Below are 20,223 nucleotides of genomic sequence, written 5' to 3'. Positions count from 1 at the left end.
TCAATGTAAGGAGACAGTATCAGAGGATTGTTTTATTCATTGGGTTAGAGAATCCTTTATTTTGTTTGAATTTGTTCAGTTTTTACTTTTTCTTAATTACCTATAGAGTTAGTATATGAACAGTATTTAATATGGTTTGTTTTGTGAACTAACAGTCCTTTCCTCCACCCCATTTCCCATATTCCGGAAACAGTTATTTAAAACCCTTTGATTGTTTTGGGCACATATCATCTCATTTAAAATAACATACATATATTTCCATTTCTGGCATTTTCACGTTTAGGTATCATCTGTCTACTGACTTTTTGCCATGGAGGATAAAGGTTTGGTCCCCTTTCACACTCCACCACACATGTGTACCTTCTTTTTTGCACTTGTTCTTTCCTCTAATTTGGCTTTATTTCTAGGTCGAAGTAAATATTGCCATTTTTTTTTTAGAATAGCTTTATTGCAATACAATTCATGTACCTTAAAGTTCTCCTGTTTAAAATATACAATTTAGTGGCTTCTAGTACATTTATAGAGATGTGCATCTATCACCACCATCAAGTATTGAACATTTCATTGCCCTAAAAAGAAACAACACTTTTTAGCTGTCACTGCGTGATCTCTCCATCTCCAGCAGCCCTAGGCAATCACTAATCTACCTTTTTTGTCCCTTCTGATTTGCCTACTCTCAGCATTTCATATAAATGGAATTACACAGTATGTGCTCACTTGTCACTGGCTTCTTTCACTCAGCATGTTTTTAAGGTTCATCCATGTTGCTCATGTATTGATGATGCTTTTTTTTTCTTGCTAAATATTATACTACATGGATTTGTTATATTTTGTTTATCTGCTCATCAACTGATGGATATTTGGGTTGTTTCCAGGTTTTGAATATTTTGAATAATGCTGCTCTGATCATTCTGGTGTGTTTGTGTGAACATGTGTTTTCATTGTAAACTCTTTCTAAGGAAGATACTAAGTCAAAAGTTGCAAAGGCAATAATATATAAAAAGTTAAAACTTTGGTGCAAAAAAATGCCATAAACAAGTTGATTTTTAAAAGTGAATGATAGGCAAAAGATCTGTTCTATAAATAATGAATTAATATCTGTAATCTAAAAATTTATTATTTGAAATGCAAATGACAACTCTAATAAGATAGGCAAACAGTAAGAACGGCCAATTCAGAAAACAAATGACAAATGATTATTAAACCGATTTAACTTTTGTTCCTGTGATTGGGTGAAATCTGATATATAATGATATGTCCCCATATATTGTTAAAGGTTTATAATATTCAGAATAATGTGACCAGTGATTCTCAATAATGTATTTATTGAGGTCCCCTTACTGACCTGAAATGAAGTGTATAGATAATGTAAGCAGCTGACAAACATAATTTTTCAAAAAAAATCCTTAAATATAGTAATGAAAACAAAAGAAGTAGTTTATGGCAGAATAACATTTCAGTATATAATTTTTCTGCTGTGATCATTAAAATACAGAAGAGTTAGAATTTAAGAGAAGTAAGAAGACTAGAAACCATTCTACAAAGTAAATAGAGACAAAAACCAGATGGTATAAGGGGATAAATAGACCAGACTTATTGTCTATGATAAGAGACTGAGGAAACAGCCTGAATTGAAAAGGGGTAAATACACCAAGATAAATTTGATACTGAGCAAAAGTGTAGTCTTACAGATGAGCTCCACTTTACTTATTTGTTTTTGACTTAAAATAATCCTCTATTGGGATGTGGAACAGTGTGGTGACAGAGTATATTGTAAGATTCAGTTCTCATTGACACCAAGTCAGACAGAAGTTCTTTTACCAGTAATAATACTTGAAAATGCAGTGAATGTAGTTAGACTTAACATACATTTCGTTTTCTTATTTGATGGGTACCATGTAAAACAGTTTATTGAAATTCCTGTAATTTTAGGACAAATGTACTTGAAAATTCTAAATGTAAGAGACTTCAGGTTAAGTACATGGGACAGGGTCAGGACAGAAACCTCGGATGTAAATATTGAGAACTAGATGGTAAAGAGCCTGCCTGCAATGCAGGAGACCCCGGGGGTTTGATCCCTGGGTCAGCAAGATACCCTGGAGAAAGGAATGGGAACCCATTCTTGCCTGGAGAATTCCATGGACAGTGGAGCCTGGTGGGCTACGGTTCACGGGGTTGCATAGAGTCGGACATGACTGAGTGACTGATAAACACACACACACACACTAGCAAAAAAAAGTTGATCCCATAATGCTTGCCTGTGACCAGAAGTTGTTAGCTATTGTGTACTTCTGTGTATCCTGAGGATAATGAAACTATATTTTAAATAGTATTCCATCATTTAGAATTTTTATCAGTAAATGTGGCCTTCCTACTCTTTAGTCTGATTAAGCTATGTAAAATTTAAAATGGGTAAAATTGTAAAATGTGGCATATTACCTTGGTGGTACGTAAAGAGAGAAATTGAAGGGGACATGCTGTTACAAAGTTCTCTAAAAGGCTGGATAAAAGTGGTGAATGTTACGTATGAGATTGATTTTATAAATATGTATACCACATTTTTCAAAAATATGCTTGAAAAGGATGGTAAACATGAAAATTAGGATAAAGCTCTTGAAGTGAACCTCAGCGAGGTGGTAGATTCCAAAGTCCCAAGTTAACTAGCTGTGTATATATGGGAATCTGTACCCTGAATTGGAAAGACTGATGCTGAAGCTGAAACTCCAGTATTTTGGCCACCTGATGTAAAGAGCTGACTCATTGGAAAAGACCCTGATGCTGGGAAAGATTGAGGGCAGGAGGAGAAGGGGATGACAGATGATGAGATGGTTGCATGGTATCACTGACTCAATGAACATGAGTTTGGGTGGACTCTGGGAGTTGGTGATGGACAGGGAGGCCTGGTGTGCTGTGGTTCATGGGGTTGCAAAGAGTCAGACACTACTGAGCGACTGAACTGAACTGAACTGTTCCCTGAATACCTTACTAACTCAAATGCTTTTTGTTTCCCCCTTAACTAGGAATTGTGGTGCTTGGAATAAACAGAGCCTATGCCAAAAATTCATTGAGTAAAAACCTTATAAAAATGGTGAGTGTAAAGATTAAATTATTTGTTTAGATTATGGTACAGTGTTGACACCAACCTGAAAATGATTTTTCCTCTTTTCCTACTTATCTTCCCTGTTTCTGTTTAGCTTTCAAAAGCTGTGGATGCTTTAAAATCTGATAAGAAAGTACGGACCATAATAGTCAGAAGTGAAGTCCCTGGGATATTCTGTGCTGGTATGTAAAAAGATTAAATTTTTAAAACTAGTCTAATGTTTCCTTAGTAGTAGCCTATTTTCCATTATAAAGTGTTCTGTGGTTTGAATTTCATTACCAACAATTCCTCTTTGTTTTTCTACTGTTGTTACAAGAAGAAAAAAATGTTTTCTCAGAAAGAAATCTTTGCAGCATGTGAAGTTGTTTTGGAAGTTGAAAAAGTAGTTTGAGCAATTAGAATATTTGTTTGTGGTACTTGAATGATCTTTATGAAAGATGAGCTGGCAAGGAAAAATTGTGTCTCCTACTCAAAACAATGTGCTCTGTGTTTATAAGTTACTTAAAAAGTACTTCAACTGACGAGTAGTAACTACCCCAGTGTGAAACGTTAGATGTAGACATAAGCTTCGGAGGTTTGTGTTTGTAGTAGTGCCCACTCAAATATGTGTCCACAAATTGTTATTTTAAATTGGTGTCTACAGCAGTGAAGTGTTTTTATTTTTTTCCGTTTGTGCTGTGTTACCAAAAGCCAAAGATTAAGTTGCCTTGCATTTTCCATATTTGTAAGTATTTCTAAGTCATGAGATTGAATGAATCTGTTTCAACTAGTCAAAAATATAGATGATTAAGATAAATAAATGCTGATAATATACAGTATTATTGTATTTTATTAATAAGTAAATGAAGGTAGAAGTTGAGGGGTGAAAAAAATTTCTTCCAGTAAACGTATAAATGGGATAATCTACTTGAGATTATTCAAAGATTTGAGGGAACAACATGTAGTATTTTATTCATTCAAGTACTTTGGAGCATTTGGAGTACTCCCAGAGCAGTGCTGGGAACATGGGGGAGTATTTTTAAACAGAATGTTTTTAAGAAGTGTCTTGCTTTAGGCCGACATTCTTTAGTTTGTCATTATTAGATTTTTCAAGCTTCTAACTCTGTAGCTTCCACCTTAAAATGCTGTAAAATTTTATGGTGTTTAAGAACATTCAGTGTAAATGAATTATATTATAGTTTTTGATATAATGTACCATATATAAAAGGATTAGTTTTAGCTTCAGTTTGGTAATCAGAGAGAGTTGGCTGATCCACTGCCTGGGTGAGGACGATTTGCAGTCAAGTTTCTGCTGCTTCTACGTGTGTCCAGCTTGAGTAATGCTATCCTCCTGGTGTTGTCAGAGGCTTGATGTGACAGTGTACATAACGCACAGTGCAGCAGTCAATATATTGTAGCTGTTCATAGTTTTTATAAGGACTAACATTTATTAAAATTGTTTTCATAATATGCAAAACGCTGAGAGTCAGACATGGCTGAGTGCCTTCACTTTCACTTTTCATTTTCATGCATTGGAGAAGGAAATGGCAACCCACTCCAGTGTTCCTGCCTGGAGAATCCCAGGGATGGCAGAGCCTGGGTGGGCTGCCATCTATGAGGTCACACAGAGTTGGATATGACTGAGGCAACTTAGCAGCAGGAGCAGCATTTATTCATTCTTGTTGAAGAATACAGCCTTTCACATAATTAGAGTGTTAACTTTTATTCTGAAGTAGTCATATTCAAAAGAAAAATCCTCACAAATAGTGTACTCACTTATTGGTCATTCTCTTAGCTCCCCATTCCCTAAAGTTACTCTTTTTATTTACGTCTTCCCTTTCTGCCCCCACAATGGTTTCTCTTCTCTGTACATCTGTGTTCTAGTGGCATCTTGTTCATTTCCAGAAACTTAAAGCTTATGAAGTGATCTTGCTTCAAATTTCTTGAAGATAGTAACTTCTCTTTTTCTCCCTTGAAAATCTTCTTATATATTCTCACATCACAGCATATAATAGAGACTCACCATGTACTTGCTGAATTTAATCAGCCTTTTGGAGAAGTAAATGGCAACCCACTCCAGGATTCTTGCTTGGAGAATCCCATGGACAGAGGAGCCTGATGGGCCACAGTCCTTGGGGTCGCAAGAGTCAGACATGACTTACCAACTAAACCACCACCACCACCAATTAGCCTTTAAAGTGTGCTGTGTAATTCACTGATTGTTTTTTTCAAAGGTTATTGGGTTGTGAGCAATTTCTCTGAAATTGTCTCAGACTACTTTCGTATTCACCGACAGTAGCTCTGGCTCCTGCCTTTGGTTCTTTTTTCTGTATCCTTTTTCTAATATACTAGAGGAACAGGTAATTAAGCATTATTAAAGTGATTCCGGCAGTTTGGGGGAGAATGGATACATATATATGTATGACTGAGTCCCTTGGTTGTTCACCTGAAACTACCACAACTTTGCTAATTGGCTATACCCCAATATAAAATAAAAAAGTTTAGAGAGATATATATATATAAAAAGTGATCCCCACATGTGCTGGAGGTTGCACTGATTGATTTCTGACTTTTTATTTAAATCTGTTCGGTTCAGTTCACTTCAGTCGCTCAGTCGTGTCCGACTCTTGCCACCCCGTGAACTGCAGCACGGGAACCTCCCTGGGAGTTCACCCAAACTCATATGCATCAAGTCAGTGATGCCATCCAGCCATCTCATCCTGTGTCATCCCCTTTTCCTCCTGTCCTCAGTCTTTCCCAGAATCAGGGTCTTTTCCAGTGAGTCACCTCTTCGCATGAGGTGGCCAAAGTATTAGAGTTTCAGCTTCAACATCAGTCCTTCCAATGAACACCCAGGACTAATCTGCTTTAGGATGGACTGGTTGGACCTCCTTGTAGTCCAAGGGGTTCTCAAGAGTCTTCTCCAACACCACAGTTCAAAAGCATCAATTCTTCGGCACTCAGCTTTCTTTATAGTCCAACTCTCACATCCATACATAACTATTGGAAAAACAATAGCCTTGGCTAGACTGACCTTTGTTGACAAAGTAATGTCTCTGCTTTTTAATATGCTGTCTAGGTTGCTCATAACTTTCCTTCCAAGGAGTAAGTGTCGTTTAACTTCATGGCTGCAGTCACCATCTGCAGTGATTTTGGAGCCCAGAAAATTAAAGTCAGCCCCTGTTCCCACTGTTCCCCCATCTATTTGCCATGACGTGATGGGACCGGATGCCATGATCTTCATTCTCTGAATGTTGAGCTTTAAGCCAACTTTTTCTACTCTCCTGTTTCACTTTCATCAAGAGGTTCTTCAGTTCTTCTCCACTTTCTGCCATAAGGGTGTTGTCATCTGCATATCTGAGGTTATTGATATTTCTCCTGGCAATCTTGATTCCAGCTTGTGTTTCTTCCAGCCCAGCGTTTCTCATGATGTACTCTGCAAAGAAGTTAAATAAGCAGGGTGACAATATACAGCCTTGACGTACTCCTTTTCCTATTTGGAACCAGTCTGTTGTTCCATGTCCAGTACTAACTGTTGCTTCCTGACCTGCATACAAAGAGGAAGGTCAGGTGGTCTGGTATTCCCATCTCTTTCAGTATTTTCCAACTCCAGTTCTCTTCCAGAATTTTGATTGTGATCCACACAGTCAAAGGCTTTGGCATAGTCAGTAAAGCAGAAATAGATGTGTTTCTGAAACTCTCTTGCTTTTTCGATGATCCAGGAGATGTTGGCAGTTTGATCTCTGGTTCCTCTGTCTTTTCTAAAACCAGCTTGAACATCTGGAAGTTCACAGTTCACGTCTTGCTGAAGCCTGCCTTGGAGAATTTTGAGCATTCCTAGCGTGTGAGGTGAGTGTAATTGTATGGTAGTTTGAGCATTCTTTGGCATTGCCTTTCTTTGGGATTGGAATGAAAACTGACCTTTTCCAGTCCTGTGGCCACTGCTGAGTTTTCCAAATTTGCTAGCATATTGAGTGCAGTGCTTTCACAGCATCATCTTTCAGGATTTGAAATAGCTCCACTGGAATTCCATCACCTCCAGTAGCTTTGTTCATAGTGATGCTTCCTAAGGCCCACTTGACTTCACATTCCAGGATGTCTGACTCTAGTTGAGTGATCACACCACCATGATTATCTGGGTCGTGAAGATCTTTTTTGTACAGTTCTGTGTATTCTTGCCACCTCTTAATATCTTCTGCTTTTGTTAGGTCTCTACCATTTCTGTCCTTTATCGATACCATTTTTGCATGAAATGTTCCCTTGGTGTCATCTCTGGTTTTCTTGAAGAGATCTCTAGTCTTTCCCATTTTGTTGTTTTCCTCTATTTCTTTGCATTGTTCACTGAGGAAAGCTTTTTTATCTCTCTTTGCTGTTCTTTGGAACTCTGCATTCAGATGGGAATATCTTTCCTTTTTGCTTCTCTTCTTTTCACAGCTATTTGTAAGGCCTCCTCAGACAGCCATTTTGCGTTTTTGCATTTCTTTTCCTTGGGGATGGTCTTGATCCCTGTCTCCTGTGCAATGTCACGAACCTCCGTCCATAGTTAATCAGGCACTCTGTCTATCAGATCTAGTCCCTTAAATCTATTTCTCACTTCCACTGTATAGTCAGAAGGGATGTTGTATGAGATAGCTACCATTATTGTATGAGATATTCCCATTATGACTGCACCTGTGCCAACTATGTCTACAGATGTAGTTCAGCTTTCTGTAATAAGTATACTAAGAAGTTGTATTAAGTGAATATACACAAAGAAAATACTTTTGAAAAACAGCAAATGTATTTAGTGTATTTTCCATATTAGGTAACCAAAATCATAACATTAATTGAGTTTCTGAATGATTGTTGCAGTGTTTGAGAGGAAAAATTTCAGAGTGTAAAAACCGTGTGTCACAGTTCAGATACTTTCATTTAATAGAACCCCTGTGAACCTAAGTGCCTGTTTAAAGGTGGTGGCTTTGCTGGAATTCCTTCTGACTCCTGGGGCAGGGTTTTTACTAAATCAGTGATTTTAATCTTTTGGGTTATGAGGTCTCTAAGTTCTTAAAATTTCATGCACTTAAAGTCACCTATGGTGACTGAGAATATGTGTAATGTTATAATGGCATTCTGGTTACAGTAATATGGTTAAATGGATTTTCTCTGATTAGCCACAATGAAATCTAAATGTGCAAAAATGTATATCATAGCCATTATGACTGTAAATGTTTTTTACACATGCTTTCAGATACTGTCCCTTATCCACGGCATGACTCTAGGTTGGGAATCAGTGTTATGTTTTCTTTCTTATGGATTTGAACATTGCTTCTGGGTTTATGATTTGCATATATTTTTCTTAGAATACTGAGAAATACCATTTTGATAGTTAGAGTTCATTGTGAAGTACTGAGTAATTTTATCTTGTTTCTTACATGCACAGAAACAGACATACCAAAAAAACTGAAATAATTTTACTGTTTCAATGTTTGAGTCAAAATTTTAACATTATCTGTAATCAAATCATGAGAAAGACCTTTTAATTAGGCTATTGTATTGGGTGTAAATGTTTAATCCTGCTCATCTGTTCATTTTCTTGTTCTTTTAGTGTTCTAACACTAGGTAGCAAAGTATGTATGTATTGTTTTTATAAAAAATTTTATGAGAGATTACTGAGGCTGAGGATTTTTTTTTGTCTTGAAATTCCTGAAATAGATTATAAACAGTTCTTGGTAATTGATGTAGAACTCTAAATTGAGTGATTCACTGAATTATACTAGTTTTTTGTTTTTTTTTTAAAGTAAAGGTACTTTTGCTTCTGCTTTTGAGTTCTAGTAAATTACGTTCTGACTAAAAACTTGGCACTAAAATTGTCAGTGTTCTTTATTGAGTGATATATTGTTCAAGTGGATGTAGATGTCATGACAGTTAGATATGTGGAGTCCTCTGATTAATGAAGTTATCTATTCAGTATTGTTTAGGATCTCAAGTTGTTATATTTGTTAGTTTGAATGTTAATCCCTTAGAGAGTTTGATAAGTAATGTCAAACGATATAAATTTGTATTAATTCCGTGTAAGGTTCTTTTTTGGAAATAAAAAAACCTGTGTTATAGACACAGGAATTACTTGCAGTAAAGTGTAGCTGTTTTAAGTACATATGTCAGTTTTGACAGGTGTTTAAACCATGAGGACAGTTGTGATATACAACATAAAGCTTTCTTTTTTCACTTTTAATTGAAGTGTGACTGACTTGTATCACTGTGTGAAGTCCAGGTGCACAACATAATGATTCATTCTTTCCATACATTACAAAAATGATCACTGTGATAAGTCTAGTTACCATCTGTCACCATGCAGTTATTAAATATTATTGACTAAATTCTCCATGCTATACATTTTATCCCTATGACTCATATCTTTCGTAAATCGAAGTTTATACCTCTTATTCTTCCTCATCTATTTCATTCATCTTCCTGCCCTGTCCCTTTTGGCAGCCACTGGTTTGTTCTCTGTCTGTGACTTATTTTTGTTTGGTTCTGTTTGTTGACTTGTTTTGTTTTATAAATTCTACATGTAAGTAAAATCTTAGAATATTTGTCTTCGTTTGTCTAACTTATTTCACTTGGCATAATGCCCTCTATGTCCATCCACGTTCTTGGAAATGGCAAGAGTTTTTTCTTTTTTGTGGCTGAGCAATATTCTGCTGACCACATATGTATATACACCACATTTTCTTTATCCATTCATCTATCAGTGGACACTTAGGTTGCTTCCTTATGCTGGCGATTGTAAATAATGCTGCATTGAACATATGGATGCATGTACCTTTTTGAATTAGTGTTTTAGTTTTTTGTTTGGAAAGAAGAAATATACAAGTCTATGTATTCAAAAATATGAATGATGATTTCTACACTCTTTTCTTTGGAAAGATCCCAAGAAGGGAAATTGCTGGGTCATATGAGAGTTCTGTTTTTAGTTTTATGAGGAGTGCCCATACTGTTTTCCATAGTGGTTGTATGAATTTGTATTTCCACCAACAGTGCACAAGGATTCTCTTTTCTCCACATTCTCATCAACAGTTGTTATTTGTTTTTCTTTTTTTTTAATAGCCATTCTGACAGATAGGAGGTAATATTTCATTATGATTTTTATTTATATTTCATAATGATTAGTGATTTCACCTGTCTGAGTGCCTTCTTTGGAAAAATGGCTGTTCAGGTCCTCTGCCCATTTTTTAACCAGAATATTTGTTTTTGATGCTGAGTTGTATGAGTATTTTGTTTATTTTGGATATTAATCCCTTATCAGATAATATAATTTGCAAATGTGTTTTCCATTTGTTTTGTTGGTAGTTTCCATCAACGTGCAAAGCTTTTTAGTTTGATATAGTATAATTTGTTTATATTTTCTTTTGTTTCTGTTACCTGAGGAAACATATCCAAAAAAATATTGCTAAGACCAGTGTCGAAGATCATATGGAGTTTAAGTTTTCTCCTAGATTTTTGGTTTCAGATCTTATATTTAGTCTTTAATTCATTTTGAGTTTATTTTTGTATATGGTGTGAGAATATAACCCAATTTGATTCTTTTACATTTGCTGTCTAGTTTTCTTTACACCATGTATTCCCCTGTTGCATATTTTTTTCTCCTTTGTTGTAGATTATTTGCCCATTAAAGTATGGGTTTATTTCTGTGCTGTCTGTTTTGTTCCATTAATCTATTAATATTTTTGTTTTTTGGGTAGGTAACATATTATTTTGATTACTGTAACTTTATAATATAGTTTGAAATCAGAGTGTATAATACCTCCAACTCTATTTTTCTCAAGGTTGTTTTGGCTATTTGGGGTCTTTTGTGTTTCCATACGAGTTTTAGAATTACTTGTTCTGGTTCAAATGCTGTGGGTATTTTGATAGGGGTTGCACTGAGTCTAGAGATTGCTTTGAGTAGTATGATCATTTTCACAATATTCTTCAGACCCATGAGTGCAGTGTATCTTTCCATTTGTTGGTGTTGTCTTCAGTCTCTTGCAGTTTTCTGAGTATAGATCTTTTACCTCCTTGGTAAATTATTTCTAGATATTTTTGCTGCAATTATACGTGGGATTATTTCCTTAACTTCTGTTTCTGTTAGTTTGTTGCTGGTTTATAGAAAGGAAACAGATTTCAGTATACTAATTTTGTACGCTGCAACTTTACTAACTTGAGTGATGAGTTCTAATAGTTTTTTGATGGTGTCTTTAGGACTTTCTATATAGAGTATCATGTCATCTGCAAACGATGACAGTAAAGTGCTTTACATGTACTCTCCTCAGTTCATCAAACATCTTCTTTTTTTTTTTTTTTTTTTTTAGTTTTTTATTTTTTAAATTTTAAAATCTTTAATTCTTACATGCATTCCCAAACATGAACCCCCCTCCCACCTCCCTCCCCAGAACATCTTTTCTTAAAAAATTTTTTTCATTTTTTTATTTTTGGCCACAGTGGGTCTTTATTGGTACATGCAGGTTTTTCTCTAGTTATGGTGAGCGGGGGCTGCTCTTTCCTGTGGTGCTTGGGCTTCTCATTGCAGTGGCTTCTCTAGTTACAGGGCATGGGCTCTAGCCATGCAGGTTTAGTAGCTGAAGCTCACAGGCTCCAGAGCATGGACTCAGCAGTTGTGGTGTGCAGGCTCAGTAGTTAATAGCTTGTGGGCTCTAGAGTGCAGGCTCAGTAGTTGTGTTACATGGGCTTAGTTGCTCTGTGGCATGTGGGATCTTCCTGGACCAGAGATCAAACCCATGTCTCTTGCATTGCCAGGCAGATTCTTATTCACTGAACCTTGAAAGAAGTCCTGAACTGTGATCTTTATCTTGAACTCTTTATCAGAGAGTTTGCTTACCTGTTCACTTAATTTTTTTGGCGTTTTATTTCTTTGAAACATATTCCCTTGTTACCTCATTTTTCCAGTTCCCTAATTTTTATTTCTGTGTATTAGGTTGATGGCAGGTGGCAGGCTACAGTCCATAGGGTTGCAGAGTTGGACACGACTGAGTGACTAAGCACTTAGGTAGATTGGTTCCATTTCCCAATTTTGGATAAATAGCCTCATGTAGGCAGTGTCCTGTGGGGTCCATCAGCGCACATCTCTCTGGTTACCAAAGCTATATGCTCTAGGGATGCTCCCTAAGTGGGCTGAGTGAACCCTTTGGTTGTGGCAGGGCTAACTACCATGCTGGTAAGTGGTGCTGGCCTCTGGCCAGGTTGACAACCAGGCTCTGCCTCATGTAGAGGCTGCAGATCACTCGTGGTTAGGGCTGGGTTCTCTGCAGCTGGCTTCAGGGTCAGGTTGTCCTGGGGCTGGTGCCAGCTTCCTGATGGGTGGTGCTGTTAAAAATCATTCTTATGTACATTTGTAGTCAACCCTTTCTCCTACTCTGACCCCCTTAAAACACTGGACTTGTTACTCTTACCATAGTTTTTCCTCTTCTAGAATGTCTTACAGAAGGGATCTTTCTGTAGGTGGCCTTTTGTGTGTGGCTTCCTTCACTTAGCATAATGCTTTGAGGCTCACCCATGATATATGGTGATTTTCACTTTCAGTGGTTTCACTTTACTGTTGAGTATGATTTTTATTATATTGCTGAGTATTCATTTTATATGTTGAGTAGTCCATTGCATAGATATACTATGAATTGTTTATCTGTTTAGCAGTTAATGGCCATTTGGGTTTTTCCAGTATTTTGGCTTTTAGAAATACCACTTCCATGAACAGTCACATATGAATCATTTTGTGAACATATTTTCATTTCTCTTTTATAAATACTAAGGAGTGGAATTATTGGGTTTATAAAAACTATACATTTTGTTTTATAAGAAATTGTTACTGTTTTCTAGCCATTTTGCATTCCTGACAGCAATGTATGAGCCTTCCAGGTCTTCTGCATCCTTGCCAACACTTGATATTGTCAGTCTTGAATTTTAGACATACTAATTGGTGTGCACTTGTGTGTAATTGTGGTTTTAGATATCATTTCTCTAATGAATAATGATTTTGAGTACCTCTTCTCTTGCTTTTTTGTCACCTTTATGTGTTTTTTTGGAGAAGTGTATTTAGGTCTTTTGCCCATGTTTTAGTAAAAACTGTATTGAGTTACAGAGTTTTTAATATATTGTTGATATAAGACCTTTTGCTGATAACGTGTTTTTAAAGTATTTTTTCATACTCTTTGGCTTGTCTTTTTCTTAACAGTTTGTTTTGAAGAACACAAATTTTTCAGTTGATGTCCAGTTACTCAATTTGTTTTTTTTTCAGTTTTGTGAACTAAGAAATCTTGTCCTACTTCAGAGTCACAGAGAGTTTCTCATGCTGTGTTTTCTTCCAGAAATTTTTTAGTTACTATGTTTTATGTTTAAGCCTATGACACATTCTTAATTTTTGTCGCAAGGTGTGAATTTAGGTAATCTGATCAAAATAAAATATGTCCTTGATGTCTGCCCTGGGTTCCTGGCACAGAGCTCCTAAAATCCTGGGGATTTCCTTCACATTATAGTAAGAGTATCTTCTCTATGTGATTAGAGGATTAGAGCTCTCAGCCTTGGTTCTCGAACTTCAAGAAGGTAGAGGGGCCAAAAATTGAGTTGTCACCACTGGCCAGAGATTTAATCAATTGTTCGTGTAGTGAAAACTCCATAAAAACCTATAAACAATGAGGTTTGGGAGAATTTCCAGGTTGGTGAACTCATGGAAATGTTGGAGGGCGAAACCTTTGTGCCCCTCCTCCCCTGTACCTTGTCTATGTATCTCTCCCATTTGGCTGTTCCTGAGTTGTGTTTTAATAATAAACTGGTAAGAATCTGCCTGCCAATGCAGGAGATGTGGATTCAGTCCCTGGGTTGGGCAGATCCCTTGGAGAAGGAAATGGCAACTCACTAGAGTATTCTTGCCTAGAAATTCCCATGGACAGAGGAGCCTGGAGGACTATAGTTCATGGGGTTGCAAAAGAGTTGGGTATGACTTAGCATCTAAACAACAACAACAAATGTAAGCAAAGTGGCTTCTTAAGTTCTGTGAGTTTTTCTGATGAATTTTTGAATCTGATGAGGAATTTGTAGGGAACTCTTGATTTATAGGTGATTGGTAGGAAGTATGGTTAATCTCCAGTACTTATGACTGGCATGTAAAGTGAAAGCAATTTTATGGGACTGAACCTTTAACAGTATGGTCTGTGCTGATTTAGGGAGTTAACATTAGAATTGAGTTGAATTGTTTGACATCCAGTTGGTGTCAGAGATGTAGTGAATTGGTGTACAAGTCTTCCCCTCGCCACCCCCATATCATGTCAGGAATAGGATTTGCTAGACTGACTCAAAGAACTCAAGAAATTGCTTTACTTATTATTACTGGTGGTGGCTCAAGCGTCTGCCTACAATGTGGGAGACCTGGGTTCAATTCCTGGGTTGGGAAGATCTCCTGGAGAAGGAAATGACAACCCATTCCAGTATTGTTGCCTGGAAAATCCCATGGATGGAGGAGCCATCCATGGACTGGTAGGCTACAGTCCATGGGGTTGCAAAGAGTCGGACATGACTGAGCAACTTCACTGGTTTATTATAAAGGCTACCACTCAGGAACAGCCAAAGTGGTAGAATGCATAGGGCAAGATTGGACTGGAGGGTGTTAACGAGCTTCCATGCCCTCTTGGGTATGATGCCCTCCCAACCATGTGTTTAACAACCTAGAGGCTTTTAAACCCAACTGTTAATACGTTTTATGGAAATTTTACTACACAGCTACAGTTGATTAAATAATTGGCCATTAGTGATTGAACTCAATGTCTGGTTCTGCTACCCTCTCCAGAGGTTGATGGGTAGGGATAAAAAGTTCTAATCTGTAATCATGACCAACCTCCATCCTAAAACTTTTAAGGGGCTTTCCAATAGTTATCTCATTAACATGAGCTCTGGTATGGTTGAGAGGGGCTCAGTATGAATAAAAATAGATAGAAAATACTTCTGTCATTCAGGAAATTCCAAGGGTTTTAAGAGCTCTGTACTAGGATCCCATGACAAAGACTGAATATGTTTTTATTATATGCTAGGGTTTTTATGTATATCCAATTCTTTCAGCACCATTTATTGAAGACAAACTCTTTGTCCATTGAATTATCTTAGTACTTTTCTAAAAAAAAATCACTTGACCATATGAATGTGAGCTATACCCAGACTCTCTATGCTTTTCACTTCTCAGTTTCTGTGTCTTGAAATTGCTTGGCTAAATTTATTCCTAAATATTACATATTTTTGATGATACTGTAAAGTGACCTTTCATAATTTAGACTCTTATACAATTGATTTTTATATACTGACTTTGTATCTTGTAGCCATATTAAACTCACTTTTTGGTTCTAGGAATCTCTTTTTGTAGATTCTTTGGGATTGTCTCTGTAGATATTCAAATCATCTGTAAATAAAAAGAAAGTTTTACTTCTTCCTTTCCATTATGTTGACCTTTTGTTTGATTCTTATTACATCAGTTAGGACCTTCTTTACAGTGTTGAGTACAAGTGGTGAGAATGTTAGGGGGAAGGTTTTATTGCTGTTTTTCTGTTTCATTGTTTTTCAAGTCATGAATTGTTGAATTTTATCAAATCTTTTTTTGTTTTTGCATCTGTTTTGATGTTATATGATTTTTCTTTCTTTTAATATGGTGAATTGATTGATTTTCAAATATGAAGCAGCCTTGTATTCCTGGAACACATCTTTCTTGATCATGATGTATTAATGCTTTTGAATATTACTGGATTTGATTTGCCAAAATTTTGTTGATGAATTTTACAGCTTTGTTCATAAGGGAAACTACTTTGTAGCTTTCTTTTCTTGTAATATTCCAGTCTGTTTTGGTGGTAAGGTGTTGCTGGTCTCATAAAATGAATTGGGAAATATTCCAATTTGTTTCTTCTGTTTTATAGGAAGAACTTGTGTATTATAGGTGTTATTTCTTTGTTGTTCAGTAAAATGCCCCAGCACATCCATCTGGTCTAAGAGTTTTCTTTCTGGGAAGATTTTTACTATGAATTTAGTTTCTTTAGTAGATATAGGACTATTCAAGTTATCCATTTCTATTTAAATTTTGATAAATTGTGTCTTTTAAGGAAATTATCTGTTTTATCCAAGTTTCCAATTTTATTGGCATGAAATTGCTTGTAATATTCCTTTTGTGGTTGTTATTCAGTCTCCCAGTTGTGTCTGACTCTTTGCAGCCCCATGGACTGCAGCACCCCAGGCCTCTGTCCTTCACCATCTCCCAAAGTTTCCCCAAGTTCATGTCCATTGCATCAATGATGCCATCCAGCCATCTGATTTCTCTGACACCCTCTTCTCCTTCTGCCCTAAGTCTTTCCCAGCATCAGGAACTTTTTCAGTGAGTCCGTTGTTCACATCAGATGACCAGAATATTGGAGTTCAGCTTCAGCACAGTCCTTCCTATGAGTATTCAGGGTTGATTTCCCGTAAGATTGACTGGTTTGATCTCCTTACTGTCCAAGGGACTCTCAAGGAGTCTTCTCCAGCACCACAGTTCAAAGGCATCAATTCTTTGGTGCTCTGCCTTCTTTATGTTCCAGCTTTCAGAACCCTATGTGACCACTGGCAAGATCATTGCCTTGACTATATGGACCTTTGTTGGCAGAGTAATGTCTCTGTTTTTCAACATGCAGTCTAGGTTTGTCATAACTTTCCTACCAAGAATCAAACATCTTCTGATTTCATGGCTGCAGTCACCATCTGCAGTGATTTTAGAGCCCCCAAAAGAGGAAATCTGACACTACTTCCACCTTTTCCCCCTCTATTTGCCATGAAGTAATGGGGCTGGATACCATGATTGTAGTTTTTTTAATGTTTAAAGTCAGTTCTTTCACTCTCCTCCTTCACCCTCATCAAGAGGCTCTTTTAGTTCCTCCTCACTTTCTGCCATTAGAGTGGCATCATCTGCTCTTCTGAAGTTGTTGATTTTTCTGCCACCTATCTTGATTCCAGCTTGTAACTCATCTAGCCCGGCATTTCTCATGATGTGCTCAGCGTGTAAATTAAACAAACAGGTGACAGCCCTGTCATACTCCATTCTTAATCCTGAACCAATTAATTGTTCAATACAGGGTTCTGACTGTTGCTTCTTGACCACATTCACGTTTCTCAGGAGACAGGTAAGATGGTTTGTCATTCCCATCTGTTTAAGAGCTTTCCACAGTTTATTATGATCCATACAGTCAAAGGCTTTGGCCTAATCGATGAAACAGACGTAGATGTCTCTCTGGAATTCCCAAACTTTGTCTGTGATCCAGCAAACGTTGGCAGTTTACTCTCTGGTTCCTCTTCCTTTTCTAAACCCAGCGGATATCTGCAACTTCTTGGTTCGCATAATGCTAAAGCCCAGCATGAAAGATTTTAAGTATGACCTTACTAGCATGGGAGATGAGTGCAATTGTCTGATGGTTAGTGCATTCTTTAGTACTAACACTCTTGGGAATTGGCATAAGGATTGACCTTTTACAATCCTGTGGCCACTGCTGGGTCTTCCAGATTTGCTGACATAATGAATGCACCACCTTGATGGGATCATCCTTTAGGGTTTTGAATAGTTGTAATTCTTTCACATCCACTAACTTTATTAATAGCAGTGCTTCTAAGGCCCCCTCGACTTTGCTCTCCAGAATGTTTGGCTCTGGGTGGCTGGCCACACCACTGTAGAAATCTGGTTGATGTGGATCTATTTTATACCATTCTTCCATGTATTCTTTCCATTTCTTCTTGATGTCCAGCATCTACTAGGTCTCTACCGTTAATGTCCTTTATTGTGTTCATCTTTGGTTAAAATGTTCCCTTGATTACTCCAGTCTTCCTGTAGTTCTTCCCCCTCTGTTGTCTTCTAGTTTTATACACTGTTCATTGAAGAAGGCCTTCTTGTCCCTTGGTGTTGTTTTTGGAATTCTGCATTTGATTGTGTATACTTTCCCTTTCTCCCTTTTTCTTCACTTCTCTTCTTTCTTCAGCTATTTTCAGGGTCCTCTCAGATAACCACTTTACCCTCTTGCTTTTATTTTTCTTTAGAATGGTTTTGTTCGCTGCCTCCTGTACAATATTATCCATCTGTAGTTCTTCAGGTACTTTGTCTACCAGATCTAATCCCTTGGATCTATTTGTTACCTCCACTGCAGATTCATAGGGGATCTGATTTAAGTCATACCTGGCTGGCCTAGTGTTTTTCCCCACCTTCTGTAGTTTAAGCCTGAATTTTGCTATGAGAAGCTGATGATCTGAGCCACAGTCCACTCTAGGTATTGTTTTTGCTGACTGTATATAGCTTCTCCATCTTTGGCCACAGTGAACATATAATCAATTTGATTTTGGTATTGGCTATTTGGTGATGTCCATGTGTAAATTTATCTTTTGTGTTGTTGAAAAGGGTATTTGCTATGACCAGTGCATTCTCTCGGCAGAAATCAGTTAGCCTTTGTCTGGCTTAGTTTTGTTATCCAAGGTCAAGCTTGCCTGTTACTCCAGGTGTCTCTTGACTTCTTACTTTTGCATTCTAATCTCCAGTGATGAACAGAGTATCCTTTTTTTTTTTTTTTTTTTTAAATGTTAGTTCTAGGAGGTCTTCTAGGTCTTCATAGAACTGATCAACCTCAGTTTCTTTGGCATCAGTGGTAGGAGCATAGACTTGAATTACTCTGATATTGAATTGCTTGCCTTGAAAATGAATTGAGATCATTATATCATTTTTGAGGTTGCACCCAAGTATTGCATTTTGGACTCTCTTGTTGATTATAAGGGCTACTCCATTTCTTTTATGGGACTCTAGCCCACAGTAGTAGATATAATGGTCATCTGAATTAAATTTGCCCATTCCTGTCCATTTTAGTTCACTGATTCCTAAGATGTAGATGTTTATTCTTACTGTCTTGTGCTTGACCACATTCAAATTTACCTTGATTCTAGGAACTGAACATTCCAGGTTCCTATGCAGTGCTGTTCTTTGCAGCATTGGATTTTACTTTCATCAGCGGACACACTCACAGCCAAGCACTGTTTCTACGTTGGGCCAGCTGCTTCATCCTTTCTGGGGCTGTTAGTAGTTGTCCTCTGCTCTTCCTAAGTAGCATATTGGACACCTTCAGGTCTTGGGGACTCATCTTTTGGTGTCATGTCGTGTCCTTTTATAGATTCATGCGGTTCTCACAGCAGATATACTGGAGTGGTTTGCCATTCCCTCCTCTAGTGGATCATGTTTTGTCAGAACTCTCTACTGTGGCCCATCTGTCTTGGGTGGCCCTGCATGGCACAGCTCATGGCTTCCATCAAATTATGCAAGCCCCTTCGGCACAACAAGGCAGCGATCTGTGAAGGGTATATTCTGTTATCCTTTTAATGTCTTTTGAATCTATAGTGATGTTTCCTCCTTCATTTTTGGTATTGATTATTTGTATCTTTTTTCAAAAGTTCTGGCAAAACATCTATTACTTTTCTTGATCCTTTTCTGGCTTGATTTCACTGTTTCTTTTTTTCTGTTTTCTGTGTCATTAATTTTTTTTATTATTTTATTTTCTCTGCTTTAGGTTAAATTTACTTCTCATTTTATAGCTTCTTAATGTGGAGCTTCCCCGGTAAAGGCTCAGTGGTGAAGAATACACCTGTCTACAATCTCTTCAAAACTTTTCTCACTGCCTTTCTGTTTTTCTTTGTCCTCTGGGAACCCTATAACTTGAATGTTGGTGGGTTTCATATTGTCCCAAAACTCTATGAGGCTATCCTCAATTCTTTTCATTCTTTTTCCTTTATTCAGAGAAGGCAATGGCACCTCACTCCAGTACTCTTGCCTGGAAAATCCCATGGACGGAGGAGCCTGGTGGGCTGCAGTCCATGGAGTCACAAAGAGTCGGACACGACTGAGCGACTTCCCTTTCACTTTTCACTTTCATGCATTGGAGAAGGAAATGGCAACCCACTCCAGTGTTCTTGCCTGGAGAATCCCAGGGACGGGGGAGCCTTGTGGGCTGTGTCTATGGGGTCGCACAGAGTCGGACACGACTGACGCGACGTAGCAGACTTAGCTACTCTTCAGAAGTTACTTCAACCATTCTATCTTCCAGCTTGCTTACCCATTCTTAGGCCTCAGTTATTCAACTATT

At 37.4% G+C, this 20,223-nt stretch overlaps 1 protein-coding gene across 3 annotated transcripts in view; it reads left to right on the top strand.

Annotated features, from left to right (window-relative positions):
- The window catches only part of AUH (AU RNA binding methylglutaconyl-CoA hydratase), a 198,811-nt gene that overhangs the window by 17,509 nt on the left and 161,079 nt on the right, over nucleotides 1-20,223 (top strand). For all 3 annotated transcript variants that reach the window (XM_069575601.1, XM_069575600.1, XM_069575602.1), the window contains exons 2-3: nucleotides 3,021-3,088; nucleotides 3,195-3,282. In XM_069575601.1, the coding sequence (XP_069431702.1) occupies nucleotides 3,021-3,088; nucleotides 3,195-3,282 (156 nt within the window). The remainder of the gene's footprint in view (nucleotides 1-3,020; nucleotides 3,089-3,194; nucleotides 3,283-20,223) is intronic.

This window comes from Ovis canadensis, chromosome 2 (genome assembly GCF_042477335.2).
Source record: "Ovis canadensis isolate MfBH-ARS-UI-01 breed Bighorn chromosome 2, ARS-UI_OviCan_v2, whole genome shotgun sequence".
In the NCBI taxonomy this organism is placed as follows: domain Eukaryota; kingdom Metazoa; phylum Chordata; class Mammalia; order Artiodactyla; family Bovidae; genus Ovis; species Ovis canadensis.
This window is presented reverse-complemented; position numbering and strand designations above follow the sequence as displayed.